The sequence below is a fragment of the Gossypium raimondii genome, chromosome 11 (genome assembly GCF_025698545.1).
Source record: "Gossypium raimondii isolate GPD5lz chromosome 11, ASM2569854v1, whole genome shotgun sequence".
In the NCBI taxonomy this organism is placed as follows: Eukaryota; Viridiplantae; Streptophyta; class Magnoliopsida; order Malvales; family Malvaceae; genus Gossypium; species Gossypium raimondii.
This window is the reverse complement of record NC_068575.1, coordinates 59,144,579-59,162,934: the sequence shown is the minus strand read 5'-3', so window position 1 is coordinate 59,162,934 and position 18,356 is coordinate 59,144,579. Positions and strand designations below refer to the sequence as shown.

Here is an 18,356-nt window from a genome sequence, read left to right as displayed (position 1 = left end):
AACAAGCTTTGCCTTTCGATTTGATTATCTAACGAGATAGGATGTAGCTGCTCAAAGAAGCTAGTCGCTTGCTTCCTGGAAGGGTACCATCTTTTGCTGTCCCAAGTATCTGATCTCCTGCTAAGAATGTGATTCTTTAGGCCATCAATCCCTATATCGGCTCAACTACTCCCCACATAGAAGGATACTGCGATTCAAAGGGAATGACAGTGCATCTCATTACGAACATTCTCCCCATGCATCCCACAATGATGACCTGATAATGGATCCGTCACGTTAATCCACATGAGACCTCACCTATAAATAACTCACAAACGATGAAGGGGATCAACTCTCAAACGTTCTAGCCTACATACTACCACTTTATTCTCAACCTATCTTCATCACCATCAGCTCCACTCTGTATAATCTCCAGCTCTCTATCTAAGCAAGGTGAATCGATCTTCATCAACTTCACCACTCTTTTGTATCTTCTCCTTATTGATCCCACACATGAACAAAGTTAATTAATTAAACAAACGCATATGGGATTTAGTAATAAGTATGAGACATACAAAGTAGAGAAAACAATGTACAAAAAAATAAGCAATTAATTAATTAAAAAGTGGCAGTAATAATAATTAAAAAAGTGGTACGTGAAGTGGTGACGAATCATTCTCTTGATGTGTTTCGTATTGCCACGTGAATTGTGGGATTTTATTTTTCTATAGCTTTAAAAGAGAGAGAGGAAATCGCCGTGTTTTTTGGTTACTAATATAATGGAGATAATTCTGGTCTCTGGTAGGTTCAAATAGTCAACTTATATTATATATATAACTTTCATAATTTTCCAAAATTTCACATAATGTTTAGATTTTTATATTTATAAAAAATAATATAATTTTAAATCAATTTATACACTAATAATGATTAAATTTGATTAAATTTCAGGGCCTATATTAATTAATTTATTAAAAATGATAAATCATAGCGATTCCACCTATCCACTCAATTACTCCACCACTCGACAAAAATCTTACTATTTCTCTTTCCCCTCTTAAGACCCTTTTTACATCCCACTCTTCCTTTCCATTTTCCTCTCTATTTCTCTTCATTTCCTTCCATCTCTCACAACCATTAAAAAAAAACTTGTCAAACTCCATTGATATAAACCTAAAAAAGCTTAGCTTAATGGGTCTTGATGATGCATGTAATACGGGACTCGTTCTAGGGTTAGGCTTCTCATCGACGCCGGAAACTCCATTCAAGGCCGACAACCAAACGCCCAGGAAGTCAACAGCCAAGGTGGCGCCGGTCAAAAGTTTGGAACCATTCCTTACGCTGGGTCTTTCCGGTGATAGCTACGGAGTTACTGTTACCAAAAAGGTTGATGTCAACAACAAAGGTGGTGGTTATCTTCATCATCGCCATGAAGACTCTCCCCCCACCGCTGCCGCCGGTGATTTGTACCGTCCAGGTTCTCCCCCTAGTGCTGTTTCATCATTTTCTAGTGGTAGGGTGAAGAGGGAGAGAGACCATAGCTGCGAAGAAGTCGAGGTAGAGAAGAATTCGTGTAGAGTTAGCGATGAAGACGAAGATGGCGTCAATGCAAGAAAGAAACTTAGACTCACCAAACAACAATCGGCTCTTCTCGAGGAAAGCTTCAAACAACATAGCACCCTCAATCCTGTAAGCCTCTCTCCAATTATTCTTTTATATTTATCACTATATATCAGCTTTGGTTAATTAAATCTTTTTCTGCTACATATCATGAAAACAGAACCAAAAACAAGCTTTAGCAAGGCAATTAAACCTGAAACCTAGGCAAGTTGAAGTCTGGTTTCAAAACAGGAGAGCCAGGTAACTAAAACCATAACCTGGAAAATTTCCCAGCTTGTTTTTGACTTTAGAATTTTCTAACCAAGTGTTTTGTTGAGCATGCAGGACAAAGCTTAAGCAAACTGAGGTGGATTGTGAGTTTTTGAAGAGGTGTTGTGAGACACTCACAAATGAAAACAGGAGACTGCAAAAGGAGTTACAAGAACTCAGATCACTGAAAACGGCGGCTCAACCCTTTTGCATGAACATGCCGGCGGCCACTCTCACCATGTGCCCATCTTGTGAAAGAATCGGCGGCGTTGCCGGCGATGGGAATTCCAAGAATCCATTTTCGATGCCGTCAAAGCCTCGTTTCTATAAACCCGTCACTAATCCTTCTGCAGCATGTTAATCAATTAAGTTTTATATAGAATTTAGTAACAAAATAATGGGAGAGAACAGAAAAAAAACCCACATCCTCTCTATTTTTGGGTAAAAAAGGGTTTGCAGTGGATTAAAAGGTAGTGTAACTGTAATTAATTAATTAATTTCTAGACAAGAAAAGAACAGTAGAATTACTGATCAATCTCCTCTCTTTTTAATTTTATATTTGTAAATGATCATTAGAAAGATACAGTATCTATATGTATTATTTTTATTCCATGCTACTATCCCTTTGGTCAATTCGTTATGTAATTTGATTTTTTATTAATATGTATTAACGTTGGTTATTTTAATTGTCCCAGTATTTGTATTAAATTTTTAATTTTAAATTAATAAAAATAAAATTATATTTTAGTCTCTCTAAAAATAATAAAAAGTAAGTTAATCTTTTAAAATTATAAAATAATAGTAAAATTATAATTTGATTTCAGTCGTATTTTCTAACAAGTTATTATTATATACAAAAGAAAATAAAGGCATTTACATTGACTTTCCTTTGAAGCTTGTTTTTCCAACACTAAAAAGTTGGAAATCTTTGTTGTTGGAAATCAACCATGTGTCTACACTTGCTTCGAAACTTCTTCTTACATACTTGTCACAAAATACACTATTTAAATAACCAATTCCAAATATTAATAAATAAATAATCAAAATCTATATTTATTGCCGTAGAATTTTAGTCCTTTGGAATTTTATTTTTATCTTTAAAATTAAAAAAATAAAAGAGGAATGGGTCATCCCAGATTGATGATGTATCCTGTGGGTGGTGTCTCAAAATGGGATAAATGATCAAAATTAAATCAGTTGAGGGATGTAATTAAGTGAGAGGGGTAAAGGGTGTGGGGAAGAATGAAGTTAGCTCACGTTTATGTGTCTTCTCATATGACTTGTAGATGTGGGGAAAATTAAAAGGAATTTCGTGACCCCATTTTTATTTATTTTTATATTATCTTATTTATTTTAATTGTTGAGTAGTTTTCTATGTATTTCATTAAAGGGAATACTCAGGTATTTATAAATATTATCACTGTTCATGATTTGACTTCAATGCTCATAGACTTGATCCCACTATTTATAGGACTGACATTCTGAGCAGGCATCGAGCATGTTAAACATGTGTATTATTCTCATGGACTTGACCCCACTATTCATAGAACTGATGACATTCTAAACAGGCCTCGGGCATGTTAAACATGTGTATCATTCTAGGTCGCCTCTTATGTAACACCCCCTAACTCTTATCCGTCGCCGGGATAGGGTTACGGAGCATTACCAAACTTTTCAGATCAAATATGAACATTATATAATCATCTAGCATACACATAATAATTTAATCATATTGTCCCTTTTATGAGCCCTCGAGGCCCAAAATATGTGTTAGAAACAAATCAGAACTAAATTGGGTACTCCAGGAATTTTTCACAAAATTTCAAAAATTTTCCTAGGTGCAGAGGACACACGCCCATGTGTTAGCCGTGTGTCTCACACGGTCTAGTCACATGCCCGTGTGTCTGGCTGTGTGGACTCAAAATGAATCTTAAACATCACGTTTACAATTCTCTGCAAGCTTAGACAATAAACAACTCAAAAACCATTCATTTAACCAATTCAAAACACGATCAAATACATCCAAAATATGTCAAAACAATCATCCTAGGTGCCTAACAAATGTACTCTCATTGGTACCACAATTATATCATCAAAATATCATTCAAATCCAAATTATAAACATATCTAATTTAATTCATTTTACTTAGCTTATGAGCACTTAAACACTAAATTTAGCATGCCAAAATAAAACTTCAAACACAAACACATGTATATATATACCAAACCAATATTAACGTTATTTACTTTCAATCCACAAAACCAATACCACAACAATTTCAATTAAATCCAAGCTTGACCGAATTCCACATACATCAATAGCAGCCCATTTTTCACTTAATCACACATTTAACCACATGATTTCCACTTTTGTCAATTTAATCCCATTTTGATATTTTTATCAAAATTTCCTTAATAAAACTTGTTTAAACAACACCAAACATTAATAATCTATCCTAAATCATCAAAATACACATATAATCATTAATAGCAACATTCATAAACTTAAGCAGTTTAGAAATCGAAGGTACGAGCTAGCTAGTATTCGATGTAACGATCTCAAAAACGTAGAAATTATTAAAAACCGAGCAAAACGGACTTACAAATAGATCATGAAGCTTGGCCGAACCTACTATTCTCTCATGGCTTTTCTTTTATTCATTTTCGGTGGAAAGAATTGAAGGAGAAAGATCATACAATGTTGTTCCTTTTTAACCTTAACATTAAAACATTTAAAACACTTAATTAATGGCCATATAAGTCCACTAATATTAACAATAGATTAATAACAACATAAGGACTCCCCCTTTTTAATTCTATAGCCAATTAGTGCTTTTAACTAATAGAACGCTACTTTCACTTTTTACTTGATTTAGTCCTTATTAGCAAATTGAGCACTCAAACGATTAAATTATTTTACGAAATTTTCTCAAATACAAATTCACATACTGTAAACTTATAAAATAATATAAAAATAAGTTTTTGGTCTCGGATTTGTGGTCCTGAAATCACTGTTCTGATTAACCCTAAAAACGGGCTGTTACACGTTTTCCAAAAACAAAGACCCAAAAATACACTTTCCGATACCCGTGACTATCGAGTCATTACATATTAGGCCTTGTTGTCCCCTACATGTGAATTCCTTGGATATATACGAGATGAGACCACGAACTACCCTCAGCCCGTGCAAGCTAATATCGCGAGCTCCCTTCGTTGTACACCTAGCACATATCCATTTGGTGGGGCTTGGCCAGGTCACTGGTAGGTGACCCGGATCTTATCTCTTTTTCGGGTTGGATTACCATTGTTGTATAACAATCTAGTATTGAGTTAGTGTCACTCTCAATCAGGTCATTAACTCAATTACAAAATTATAAACATGTCCTTTCATAATTAAAATAAGTTATACTATTTGAAGATATTTTAGTCTTTTCATTTTGACAAAAACCAATTAAAATATACTTATGGAGGGATTTGAACCCACACAAAATGACTTAATAAAATCTTAATTTTATTACTCAACAAAATTTCATTTTAATGCTTCTTATATATATATATATATATATATATATATATATATATATATATATATATATATATATATATATATATATATATATATATACAAGTTATTATCCCCATTAGTTGTATATCTATATATCTATTAAGTGTTTTCTTGAGTTGGTATCACCTTTAACCGAGTCACCAACTCGATTAGGAAATTCTGAAATGTCCTTCCGTAATTAAAATAAATTATACTATTTGAGGGTATTTTAGTTTTTTTTATCTTAACAAAAAATAATTAAAATATGCATATGATATGGTTTAAATATGCACAAATTGGATTAATAAAACCTTAAATCTACCACTCAACCAAACCTTCATTTTGATGTATTTTATACATTTTATTTTAATATGCACAAATTATTATCTCTATTATATATATATGGGGAGAGATCCACTTACACGGTGTAAAAATTAAAGTAGGTTTACACACGATTGATATTTTTAACGATCCAACCTTAGATTTCGTGGCCTGTTCATGTAGATCATGCATGCCAAAATTAAAGCAAATTTAAAATTTCTAATTATTTTTTATGTAAAAAAATCAATTGTTGAATATATATTAATTTATAGAGTATTTTATATCGATATGATAGAGATATTGGATCGGTTTGAAAATTTACATGCATGACAAGTACAATTATATTGATAAATTCAAGCTCTTGAATTGTTAAAATATTAATCATATAAATTGCTAAGGAAGTGTGTAAAACTACTTTAGTTTTTACAATATAATAGTGGATCTCTTATATTTATATATATATATAAATATATATATATAAATATATATATTAATAGTGTTATTAATTGAGTTGGTGTTACAAGTTTACTCGATACTAACTTGCAATTTTGACAAAACCATGATAAATAATTGTAGGCATTTCATATTGTTTATCTAATGTATTTATGTATTTAAATTTCGTTTTACTAATAATTTAATCTATTTTTATTTTAATATCGTACATATTTAATGTGTTATTATAATTTATTAGTTTAAAACCATACATTTCATTATTTGTTATATGTTATTTTTTAATACACATTTGTGTTTTAAATTCGTAGTTTCCACACGCATATGTGTTGTAAGAGGCCCAATTTGCCCGAGCCCGATACAGATATTAAAAACCAATAATAAGCAATCCAATCCAATAATGTCAGTCCAATTACAAAAGCCTAATACACTTTTCAAGCCCAATTACAGTCCCAAATACATGGCCCAAATCACTAAACCCAATAGCCCAAACCCGAATTAGCAGCCGATAGCCCAAAGAAAAAAATCAGCATGCAAGGAACCCTAGAGGATTCTCGCGCCGCAAGCTGCCGCAGCCAAGCCGCTCCTCACGCACGAGCCTCCGTCCATGCGCCGCGCCGAGCCAAGCCACCGCCAAGGACCACGCTTGCACTGTGCCACGCGAGCCTCCGTACATGCGTGCCCGTATACCTGCAACCAGACGCACACAGCAACAAAAGCAACAAAGCAGAGACAGAACGCAAAAAGAAAAAGCAGAATAGCAGAAAAATAGGAGAAAAAATGATGTATGTTTTAATTTTATTTTCGATTTGGCTATAAAGCCATTTTGGAGAATCTGTAAAACTCACGCATATTATATAAAAAATTGAAAAAAAGAAATAAAAACGGAGAAGGTAACTCCTTCTTTTCCTTCGAATTTTTCTTTGTTTTTTTTCTCTGTTCTTCTATTTTGTTATGGTATATAGATATATAAATAAAAAAGGGAGAAAGGAGACCCTTACCTTCGCAAGGGTACGTCGTCGGAGCTCCGTTTCCTCCGCCCAAATCGGAGTTAGACGGAGTTTTGGGGGTTTGGAGGCGGCCAAACATGAGAGAGCCTAGGGTTTTCCCTTTTAACCTTTGTTTTAAAATGAAGGGAGGCTACTGTTTTTTAGATTTTTCTTTAATCTTTGTGCAGAGGAAGAAACGTCGCCGTTTGATGCCAGTCTGATGGTTTCCAAACGGCGTCGTTTCAAGACCTATTGGCCCATACCCGATGACCCGACCCAGAGGAGGCTGTGATCCGCGCGTTTTGGGTCCGATGGGTAATTTGCGCCTTCGATCCCTCCAGTTCTTCAACTCATCCAATGCAGCTTTTGTTTCATTTTAATTTTGGCCACATAATTTCTCGCTTGTTCCAGTCTAGTCCTGCACAAAACGTCATGTTTTGGGGATGGGAAATACTCGTGATCAGTCCCTTGAACTTTTGGCGCGTTTCATTTCAGTCGTCTGGCACCCTGTTTTACTTATTTGCAATTTTGAGCCTTATTTTTTAGCTCGATTTTAATCTGATCCTCGGCCTCTTTAACTTCAAGTTTTGTTTTTTATTTAGTTTTATATATATATTTAAAAATCAGTTTTAATTAATACTTTATTTAATATTATTTACTTATTTATACATATTATTTTAATTTCAGATTTTGTCATATACATATACATGCATACATTTTATAATACACATACATTTTTAATTAATATACATACTTATACATGTTTATATTCTATAATCTATATGCATTTTTTATACGTATATGTATATACATACGTCTTCTATACTTTATAATTTTAAAAAATATATATGCACGTATACATTTTTATAACCTATACATATATTTAACAATTCCTAAATATACATTTTATGTTCTATCGTTTTAAATATGTACATACTTATATTTTCATATATATTTCTATAATTTATACATATCAATATATCAATACACATTTTAATTTCATGAATATATATATACTTACATGCTTTTTATCTTACAATTTTTTATATACCTATATATACATATATATATATTACTCTTGTAATTTTATTCATTTATTTATTTATTTTTATTTATATTTTCATCATCATTTAGAATAAATGTTTTAATTTTATTGCTTATATGTTTGCAATTGTGTATTATATTAGTTTGTCTTTGTATTTATTTTACTTCCTAGGCCTCGCTTGTATTATTTTGCTTACATCATCATCATTCCATTACGCCCATTTTTATTTAGGATCTTCGAGAGAATCGAGCCCTAACGTATTGGGTTCCGATTTCCTTCGTTGAATCTAAATAATCGAAACTATTTTTTTAAAACATAACTAAAAGCTCATTATTGAGAATTCAACACGTCGTGTCCTAATGCATTGGATATGACACGTTGTTTTCTCGAGACGATGATTTTTCTTATAAATGCAATAATCAATGTTTAATATTTTGAGAAATTGTACCCTAACGTATTGGGTTGCAATTCTTTCACATGACTTAAACAATTGAATACCCTTTTTAAATTTTATTGCTTAAGTTTTTAGACAAGCTCATTTCGGAAGAGGTAAAATATCGTGTCCTAACTCATTGGGTGTGACATTTTCTCTTTCTGAAACTAGAGGAGCAACTTGATTTATATAGTTTTTTTTTAAATAATAAAGGATCGTATTTTAAATAACTTCAAATTTTCCAATTTTCGACATCGAGACATTAAACAATCAATTCGGTACCAATTTTGGGCGTCACGAGGGTGCTAACCCTTCCTCGTGCGTAACCGACTCCCGAACCTGTTTTCTCAAAATTCGCAGACCTAAAATTATTTTCAAGGTGATCCGATCACACCTTAATAAAAGATCGGTGGCGACTCCCCAATTTTCATTTTAAAAGTCGAGCCCCGCGTTTTTTTTAAACCTATAAAAAAATGGTTTCGACATGTGTCTGATAGGATTTCTAATTATATATAACGTGATTAATTAAATTGGTGTCGTGAGTAAATTCAATACATAGAAACTTTATTCAAAAACAATATTATATTAAAGTACTAACGTTTTATATTTTTGTATACATTTTTAAAGACAAACAAATAAAAATAAACCAAATTTCCGAGATCAAACCCCATGTTGATGAATAAATGCACATAAATATTTTATCAATTTACCCATGAAATAATTAATGATTATTTTTAAAAAATTTCTTTTACTCATATCATGAATGGATGTGATATAATCTAGTTTGTTTTATACATTTTGGTTTCGATATGATTTAATTTGATTTGTGAATTCAAATTATTGTTTATTAAATATTTTATATTTATGTTTATATAATTAGTTCCAATTATAAAGTTTTTTTATCAAAATTAAAAACTTGATGGACCAAATTTTCAATTAGACAAATAACTAGACGTGATAAAATTTTTAAAAAGAAAAAAAGAAAGAAAGAAATGGGGTTCTTTTACAAAATTATTATAAAAAAATAAAAAATAACCAAAATATTATAACTTTTTTTATTTACCAAAATATTATAAAATTTTTTTATTTACCAAAATATATAAAAAAATAGAAAAAAAACCTGACACAGCCTGATCAGGTCAATCACATTGGCGGCACCAATGGTGCCAATGTGATTGGCGGCACCAATGGTGCCAAAGGACTAAAATGTTAGTTAATGGTAGTTTTAAGGACCTGACATGCAAATTTACCATTTTGAATTTTGAAAGTTAATTGCGGCGTGCTTACTAAAATTGAAATATGAATAATTGCCTTCTAAGCCCTCCTTATTTATTATTTTCTTTTTATTCCCCTTCAACTCACTTTTTTATTTAATAAACAAGCCCTCAACTTATTTTTGTAGTTAAATAAGCTCTTAATCTATGATTTTTACTCATAAAAGCCCTTTATTTTATTATTAAAGTAAATATATTTTACCTAAAATAATGCTATTTAAAAAGTATAAACTAATTAGCGTTTTATGTATTATTTTGATAATTTGATGAGAATAGTTTATTTAAAATTTACTAAATAGAGTTATTAAGAGTATATAATATAATTATAATTTATTTTTCTATTTGGGTTACATTTATGGGTGATCGTTTTATTATTACTTCGGTTTTCAATAAGGCATGCCAGTATTTCTATTAATTTTTTAATTAAATCTAATATTAGTTAAGTGATAATTAAGATACTTAGAATTCTAATTAAGTAATAACTCTATTTTAATTTAATAAACTATTCTCATTTAATAACTCTATTTTCATTTAAAATATAAAATTTCTTGAAATATAAAATTTGTTGCTTCATAATATCTTAAGAGACTATTTTAATTAAAATAGTCTAACATGTTTATGTTATAAGTCTATTAAGAATATATTAAATTTATAAATAGATAAAATAGTTTATGTTTCCGTTATTTTTTCCTTTTGATTTAATATTAGTTAAGGAATATATTAAATTTATAAAATTAAAATAGAGTTATTAAATGAGAATAGTTTATTACATTAAAATAGAGTTATTAAATTAAACTATTTTAATTTTATAAATTTAATATATTCCCTTAACCAATATTAAATCAAAAGGAAAAAAAATAATGGAAACATAAACTATTTTATCTATAAACATAAACTATTAAATTTAATAAATTAAAATACAGTTATTAAATAAAAAAGTGAGTTGAAGAGGAATAAAAAGAAAATAATAAATAAGGAGGGTTTAGAATGAAATTAGCCATATTTTAATTTTAGTGCGCACAGCAGCAGCAATTAACTTTCAAAATTCAAAATGGTAAATTTGCATGTCAGGTCCTTGAAACTACCCTTAACTAACATTTTAGTCCTTTGGCATCATTGGTGCCGCCAATCACATTGGCACCATTGGTGCCGCCAATGTGATTGGCCTGATCAGGCTGTGTCAAGTTTTTTTTGTTTTTTTTATATATTTTGGTAAATAAAATTTTTTTATAATATTTTGGTAAATAAAAAAAAGTTATAATATTTTGGTTGTTTTTTTTTATAATAATTTTGTAAAAAACCCAAGAAATGGATAATATGCCTGCAAAATTAAAAAACAAATAATAAATAAATGAAAAGGAAAATTGAATTTAAGGAAACTGGTAGGTCTTACCCCACGTGATGTCCCAATTGCTCGTCCCTTCCTTTTTTTCTAAAGATGAACTCTTATAAAGTGATAAAAATTAATTAAATTTTAATTCAAAATTGCAATTAATTAAATTTTAATAAAAATTAGAAATAAATTAAACTTTTAAAATATAATGTGATTACTCACATGATAGCTAATAAGGAAAAAATTGATGTCTCGTTTGATTTTGTGTTTAATGCGAAAATGCTTATATAAAAGACTTAATTACTTTTTAATTATTTTATGATAGCTTAATTAATTATTTATTTATCTCTCAAAATTATAAAAATACTATTAAAATTATGAAGTTATTATTAAATATTATTAATATCTAATTAAAAATATGAAAATTTAGAAATCATAGGAAAATATATACATTATAAAATTATAATAAATTAAATATTATGAGTACATTAGGTAAAATATGTAAATTTTATAAAACTCTTAGAAATTATTGAAAATTATAAAAAATATAAAAATTATTAAAGCCATAAAAATCATAAAATTTATTAAAAGTTTTAAAACTTATTATAAATAAATTTATTAAAAACATAAAAGTTATACAAAATAGAAAAACATAGAAAAAAACATTTGTTATTTTGAAATTTTAGTGCCTTTGGTTTTGCTAATTAGGAAATGAGTGTTTAAAGTGTGATGGTAATCAAACTTGTGAGATATCAAGTGATGGGTTTAAGTGGTAATGAGTTTAGTGCTTGGTGGTTTAATTGAGAAATTAGTAAGGATGGACGTAGAATATTAGGAGAGGAAAAACAAAAGTAGCAATTTTTATTAAAATTATAAAATATTATAAAAAAGAAAATTATAGAACAAATGAAATAAATTATATTAAATATTATAAGAATTTAAAACTACTGAATTTTCTATAAAATTTTAAAAATTAAATAGTGTAATTTCTTTTACCATTTTTATATATTTGTATAATATTTTATTTTTTAATAATTTTGTATAATTTCTAAAATCTATTAAATCATTGTAAATAATTAAAAATTAATTAAGTTATTCTCGAGAGCATATTTTTACATCAAATGTCACGTTAGTCGGTATAACATTATTTTTCCACATAAGCCATCTCATTGTTACTTAATGGCCCATCAACTGCTTCAATAAAATTATATTTCAAGTGCTGAAATGATTATTATTTTTGATTAGGGTTTAATTGATTGCAGTTTTCAATTAAAATTTTAGTTTTTTTTATGAATATAATAAACTCAAAGTGCTTACATCAAACTATTAGAAGTAAAAAAACCCATTTGCTTTATCTAAATATAAGTCTTGTAAAATCTTCTTAAGAATCCCCTAAAAAATCTAGACACCTTTCTTATTATGAGAAGTCAATTTGGCAATCCCATCAGCAACTCGATTATTCCTTCTCGAAACATATCTAAAAAATCACAATCTTTCGTATTTTAATAATTGTTTGGTTCTTCTAACCAAGGCTGAATTTGCATCCTCTAATTGCTTATCTTCAAAGACTTAAATCCCCTACATGCTATCTGTATGAAACAACATTCTCTTATATCTACATTAAACATTCCTATAAGTAATGACTATAATCCAGAATCCAATTTCCAATTTAATTTCGCAACACTCATCTTAATTAATTTTTAAATTATTTTTATAAGAACTTTTTTGGCATTTAAGGCCTATTCATCAATTGAATTAATTAAATCATTATTTTATGGTTAATAGCATAAATTTTAGTTAGATAAATTGAGTTTGATATTTAATAGAAAACAAAAGGATCAGAATTATTAATTTCTTATATTCAAGTTAAGAAATTAATCGTATTTTTCATAAAGAGTAAGGATTGTTGTGGATCAAATCTAGGACGGATGTTAATTGAAAATTTAACACAATTTTTTGTTATTTTAAGAGTAATTTAATCTATAAATATATTCGGTATATTGCTTATTTAAAACCAAAAAAGTGACTCAGATTTTAATAAGATTTGATCTATTATATCTACCCTAAAATATTATAAAATAATACTACTTTTAGTCGTTCCATTGATGGCCTGAAACTATGGCGTGGACCAATAAAATGATGAGACTATGAGAGCAATTTCCCGGAAAAGTGGTGACTTTCCTGAGCATCGTCATCACTTTCATCACCAAACTCTTTTAACCTTTGCCATCATCATTACATACGAATCTTCAACCCTCTATTGAACTTTCAAACACGAAAATAATTATACGTTTGACGTTTGCTAAAGATTATTATTATTATTTGTTATTTCCACGCCTTTTGGCTCTTTCAAACAAGAGTGATTATTAAATATATAAATTAAAAAAAGAAAAAAGTGGGTGAAGGAGCAAGTCTTGGTGTGGGGAAATTGACATATCTCCTTTAAATAAATAAAAAGGCATTGCTTTCTTTTTGCAATTCAAATAGTAATTATTAATCAATAATCTCATGGTTAAAGTTTTTGGCAACATAATTATAGTTTTAAAAGGGAGAAATCAGAAGACATTTGTCTTGTGTTGGCTAATTTGTCGGTCCATGAAGCATTTATTTTAGCAACTCCAGAGTTAGATTTGGCATCATCCAACAGGTCTTTGCATTATTTGTTTTTGTTTTTGTATACAAACTACGTGTATGTATATTTAATTGATTTGTATTCAATGACATCCCTCCTCCTTGCTTGCAATTTTTTCCTTTAACTAATCAACCTTTCATCAGCTATTAAAAATTAAATTATTTATATGTAACTTGCTTGATAAATTATTTAAATTATTCATATGGATGCCAAAATAATGAATCCTCTAACTTTTGTGCTTCACTTTAACTTTTGAATGCATAGAATAAGGGATGAGCAAAATTCGATGATTTAAAAAATAGAAAAAGTTTAAATTTTAAATTACTCGAATCGAGTTAATTAAATCAACTTGAATTTTTTTCGAATTTCAAGTTTGAGTCGAATTGAATTTTCGAGTTCGAATAAATTAAATATTAAACTATAATATTTTAAACTTTAAATTTATATTATTAATTAGTTTTGCTATTTTACATTTTACCCCAAATATTTTTCGTTCCCCCCCTCGTCTGCCTCACCCACCCTTTACCCCAAATCAAAATAGTCCCCAAAAATATCCTTAAACCCCCATCTTCTTCTCCATTAGTTCCATCCTCCCATCTGGCCATCCCTCACCCTTTTGCATCACCATAGCTCAGGTGGACAGTGTTGATAAGCTACATAGTTGTTGCATGTTAAAAGAGTATGCAATTTGTGTTTACATTGTTGTCATTGTCCGCGATTAAAAAAGCTATGGTAGGTCTTGCTTCCTACGTTTAGTTACCGCTGGAATTATTATCTGCTAATCTCAGATTGCAAAGTTAGCATTTGACAATACGCCCCCACTTGAGCCCCTTTGGTCATTTCCTCTATGATCTGGTGCATCATTTTACCTGCCAGAAAAGCTAGTAAAAATTAGCCAAAAAAGCTAGTACAAAAGATGCACTTTTATAAATTTTCATTTTCTGATGTGTTTCTAATAAATAAGCCAAAGAAGATGAAAGGGTTAAATTTTTTTTTGAAATATCGTTACTTATGACTTTTGTTATGTTTTTTTTATTATAATCTTGTTGTATTGTTGTTGTTTACTTAGATTCATGTTGTGTTGTTTTTATTCGGTCACTTGTTTACTCCAATTTTCTTTGTATGATCATGTTTAATAACTTTAAAGAAAATTTTTTTTAAAAATACATAAAATAAACAATACCAAAGTTATTTTTAAAATTTAACTTGAACAAATATATTCGATTCCATTCGATTCGAATTCCATCTCACTTGACTTGATTCAAGAAAATTTCAAATCGAGTTAGGATAATAAAATACGATTCCATTCCATTCCATTCGATTTGATCAAACGCTCACCCCTACATAGAACCTACATAGAATAGAATCTCAGTTTGGATTTATTTAACTTACCTAATTATTAAAAAAATTGTATTTGTTCATTTAGTTGATTTGATTTTCATATCTCAATTAAAAATATAATGAGAGGATATACTTATACCGATATAAAATTAAAGTAGTTTTACACTCTTTCGTATCTTTTTGTATGATTAATTTTTAACAACCTAATCTTCATGTTTTATTCATATAGATCGTGCATCTCAAGTTCGATGCAAATTAAAATTTTATAACTATTTATTTTATGTAAGAAACTTTCAGCCGTTCAATAAATATTAACATATATATTATTTTAGATTGATATGATAGAGATATCGATCGGTTTGAAAATTCACATGTATGACAATTGAAACTATATCAATAAATTCAACTATTGGAAATTAAAATATTAGTCATGCAAATAGATACAAAAGTGGATTTATTCTATGCAAAATATAGTTATCATTGGTAACAATTTTTTAAAATAGATCTATAGCCAAAAGGCCTTAGTTTATTGGCAATGTTACGGTCCTAAGAACTTAGATCCTAGGTTTGAGTCTCATTTTATATAAATCATGTGTGGATTCTCAATTCATATTTATTTTGATTTGTCATACTATATTAGGTCATATATAGTGTTTTTTTAATCTAGGTCTAAATATATTCTAGCTATTAGTCGATTATACTTTATAATGAACAATTCTTATTATAGTTATTCGTATTTGTTCTTTGTGGTTATAATGTGACTGTGCTTCTAACTTAAAAAAGAAAATATAAACATTTTATCATTAATTGAGAACTACATTATGCTTGTAATTATATTAAAATTTAATGTAATTTATAATTTAAATATTTTATTATTTTTAATTAAAATGATTGAATATAAAGCTTGAAAATAACAAAAATAAGTAACTAGCAAAACATAAAGTTGTCATTTTATTTAATAAATAAATCTTAGGGTTATTGTATTTTCCATCATAAATAGTATTTTTCCTAAAACTCATTTAATCTTACATAGATATGCCATAATATATACACGCTACAATAGATATATGAGATCAACCGAAAACCGACATGGTAGTTGGTTTTGATTTAGGCAAGATTTTAATTATGACTTGGGTAGGGGATTATTATTATTATTGATTAAGCTAGCTATAGACCTTGACTCTTGGGTCATTCAAACAGAGGGAAAGAGCTGATCTAAGAAACTTGGAGTAAGGTAGAAGCATGTATATGATTGGATGACACAAACTGAGTCAAAATCCTACGTTATACGGACAATAAAGTCAAAAAAGATGTTAAGAGACGGTCCATGTTGCTGTCCTACACTAAAAAATTAAGATATTGAAATTCAGAAATCAACCCCAATGATGTCAATAACATGTGATTTGTAGCCCTTCATTCAGACATGAAAGCAATTGCTTTTCAATGCCTCCATCTAACATTTTAAAACATTGTAAATTCGTCGGCAGATATATATGAAGTGACGTTTTAATGATCTAATGATAGGATGTTTAATATGGTTTTAAGTTTATGTTTAATCCAATTTACAAGATGGGGTGATTCATTTTCCACACGACTCACAAACTTGGATTCCCTCTTTCATTTTCCATATTCCACAAAACCCGTCAAAGAAGTAAATCAGCTCACACCCATGACCCAACCCCATCGTCAATGCCAAACATGTTTATTCAAACCCAAACTGTGGCATTCTCATGTTTCATTTCATAGTAGACACTTGTGTACATTTAATTTGTGTTCCGTTTATTCATTTTGCAGATAAGATAATATTTTAGTTATTATATGTACTGCATTCAGAATAATTTGAGAATATCAACTCAAATAGGGTTTTGAGTTTTTTTTTAAGTTAATTTGAGCACAAATAGAGGATTGAGTAATCAATTTCTACTTGTAGTGTTTAGTGAATGGAGGTTTGTAAGAGCTTGTTGAGTTAAAATCTTCAAAACAAAAACGCTGGGATAAACAACTTTTTTCCCAGGTTTATCCCAGCTGATTGTAAATGTGATATGTGGAATGACATATATGCCAATGCTTGCTAAAAAATTACTCACTTTGTCACATGCTCACAAACGTAATAAGATATGTATCTATTTCTTGAATATTTATCTACTCTTAATTTATTTTTAATTTATTTGTTTAAAATGATTTTTTATGCAACTTTATATTTATTGAAATATTCCACTTGACAAATTTATTCAGAGTGTGACATAATTATCACTAATTTACATACTAAGAACATGACATAATTATCACTAAGAATATAATTTACAATTATATTGGTACACCATTAATATTTTCAATTTTCACAAGGTTAATATTTGCAAATAAAGAAGTTAAATTTTAAAATAGTCACTAATTAAATTTCATAATGGATGTTTTAATTCCTTGGTAATAGTGTTTTATTTCAATAATTTCACCTAATAAAGTCTAAAGTATTATAAACAAGTAAATACTTAACAATAAAATGTGTTATGTCCTTATTTATCATTTTACACATATCACTTTCACTATTAACTAAGTTTTATCAAACACTTTTAAATAAACAGTTAGTAAAATCAGTTAATCAAACCAACCATTACAATCAACAATCGGTTATAAGTCAATTACCAAACAGGACCTATGAATTTGAATTCCAATATTTGAATTATTATCTGTGTTACTTGAAAGATATTTTATTTTGAATTTTAAATTAAGATATTTAATAAATTTGGATATTTTATTAATTTAAATTAAATTCCAACTCAGTGATAATATTTAAATTTGATGTTAATAATAAATAAATTTACATTTTAAAATAATTATTCAAATATAATAAAATTACAAATATATGATCAGTTAGAAGCCAATGGCATAAGAAATGAAACCATATATGAATAACAACTGGCCTTGCAATGACCGGAACATACAGAAACTAAGACCATTTACTATTTTTGAAACAAGATTAATATAAACATAATGATTTTTTCAAAAATGTTTAAGATGAAATAAAATAATGAAAACTAATCACATTTTTAAGCCTTTATAGACGGTTTCAAATCAGGATTTTGTATATATCAAATTGAAATTTAATGTATTTGTATATATCAAATTTTAATTTTAATTCTTACACA

At 28.7% G+C, this 18,356-nt stretch overlaps 1 protein-coding gene across 1 annotated transcript; it reads left to right on the top strand.

Moving 5' to 3' along the window:
* The first annotated feature begins 1,028 nt into the window (after positions 1 to 1,028).
* On the top strand, positions 1,029 to 2,528 carry LOC105802247 (homeobox-leucine zipper protein HAT22). Its single transcript, XM_012633777.2, has 3 exons — positions 1,029 to 1,668; positions 1,760 to 1,839; positions 1,924 to 2,528. Exons 1-3 carry the CDS (start codon positions 1,171 to 1,173, stop codon positions 2,207 to 2,209), a joined length of 864 nt encoding a protein of 287 aa, XP_012489231.1. The 5' UTR covers positions 1,029 to 1,170; the 3' UTR covers positions 2,210 to 2,528.
* The last annotated feature ends 15,828 nt before the right edge of the window (positions 2,529 to 18,356 follow it).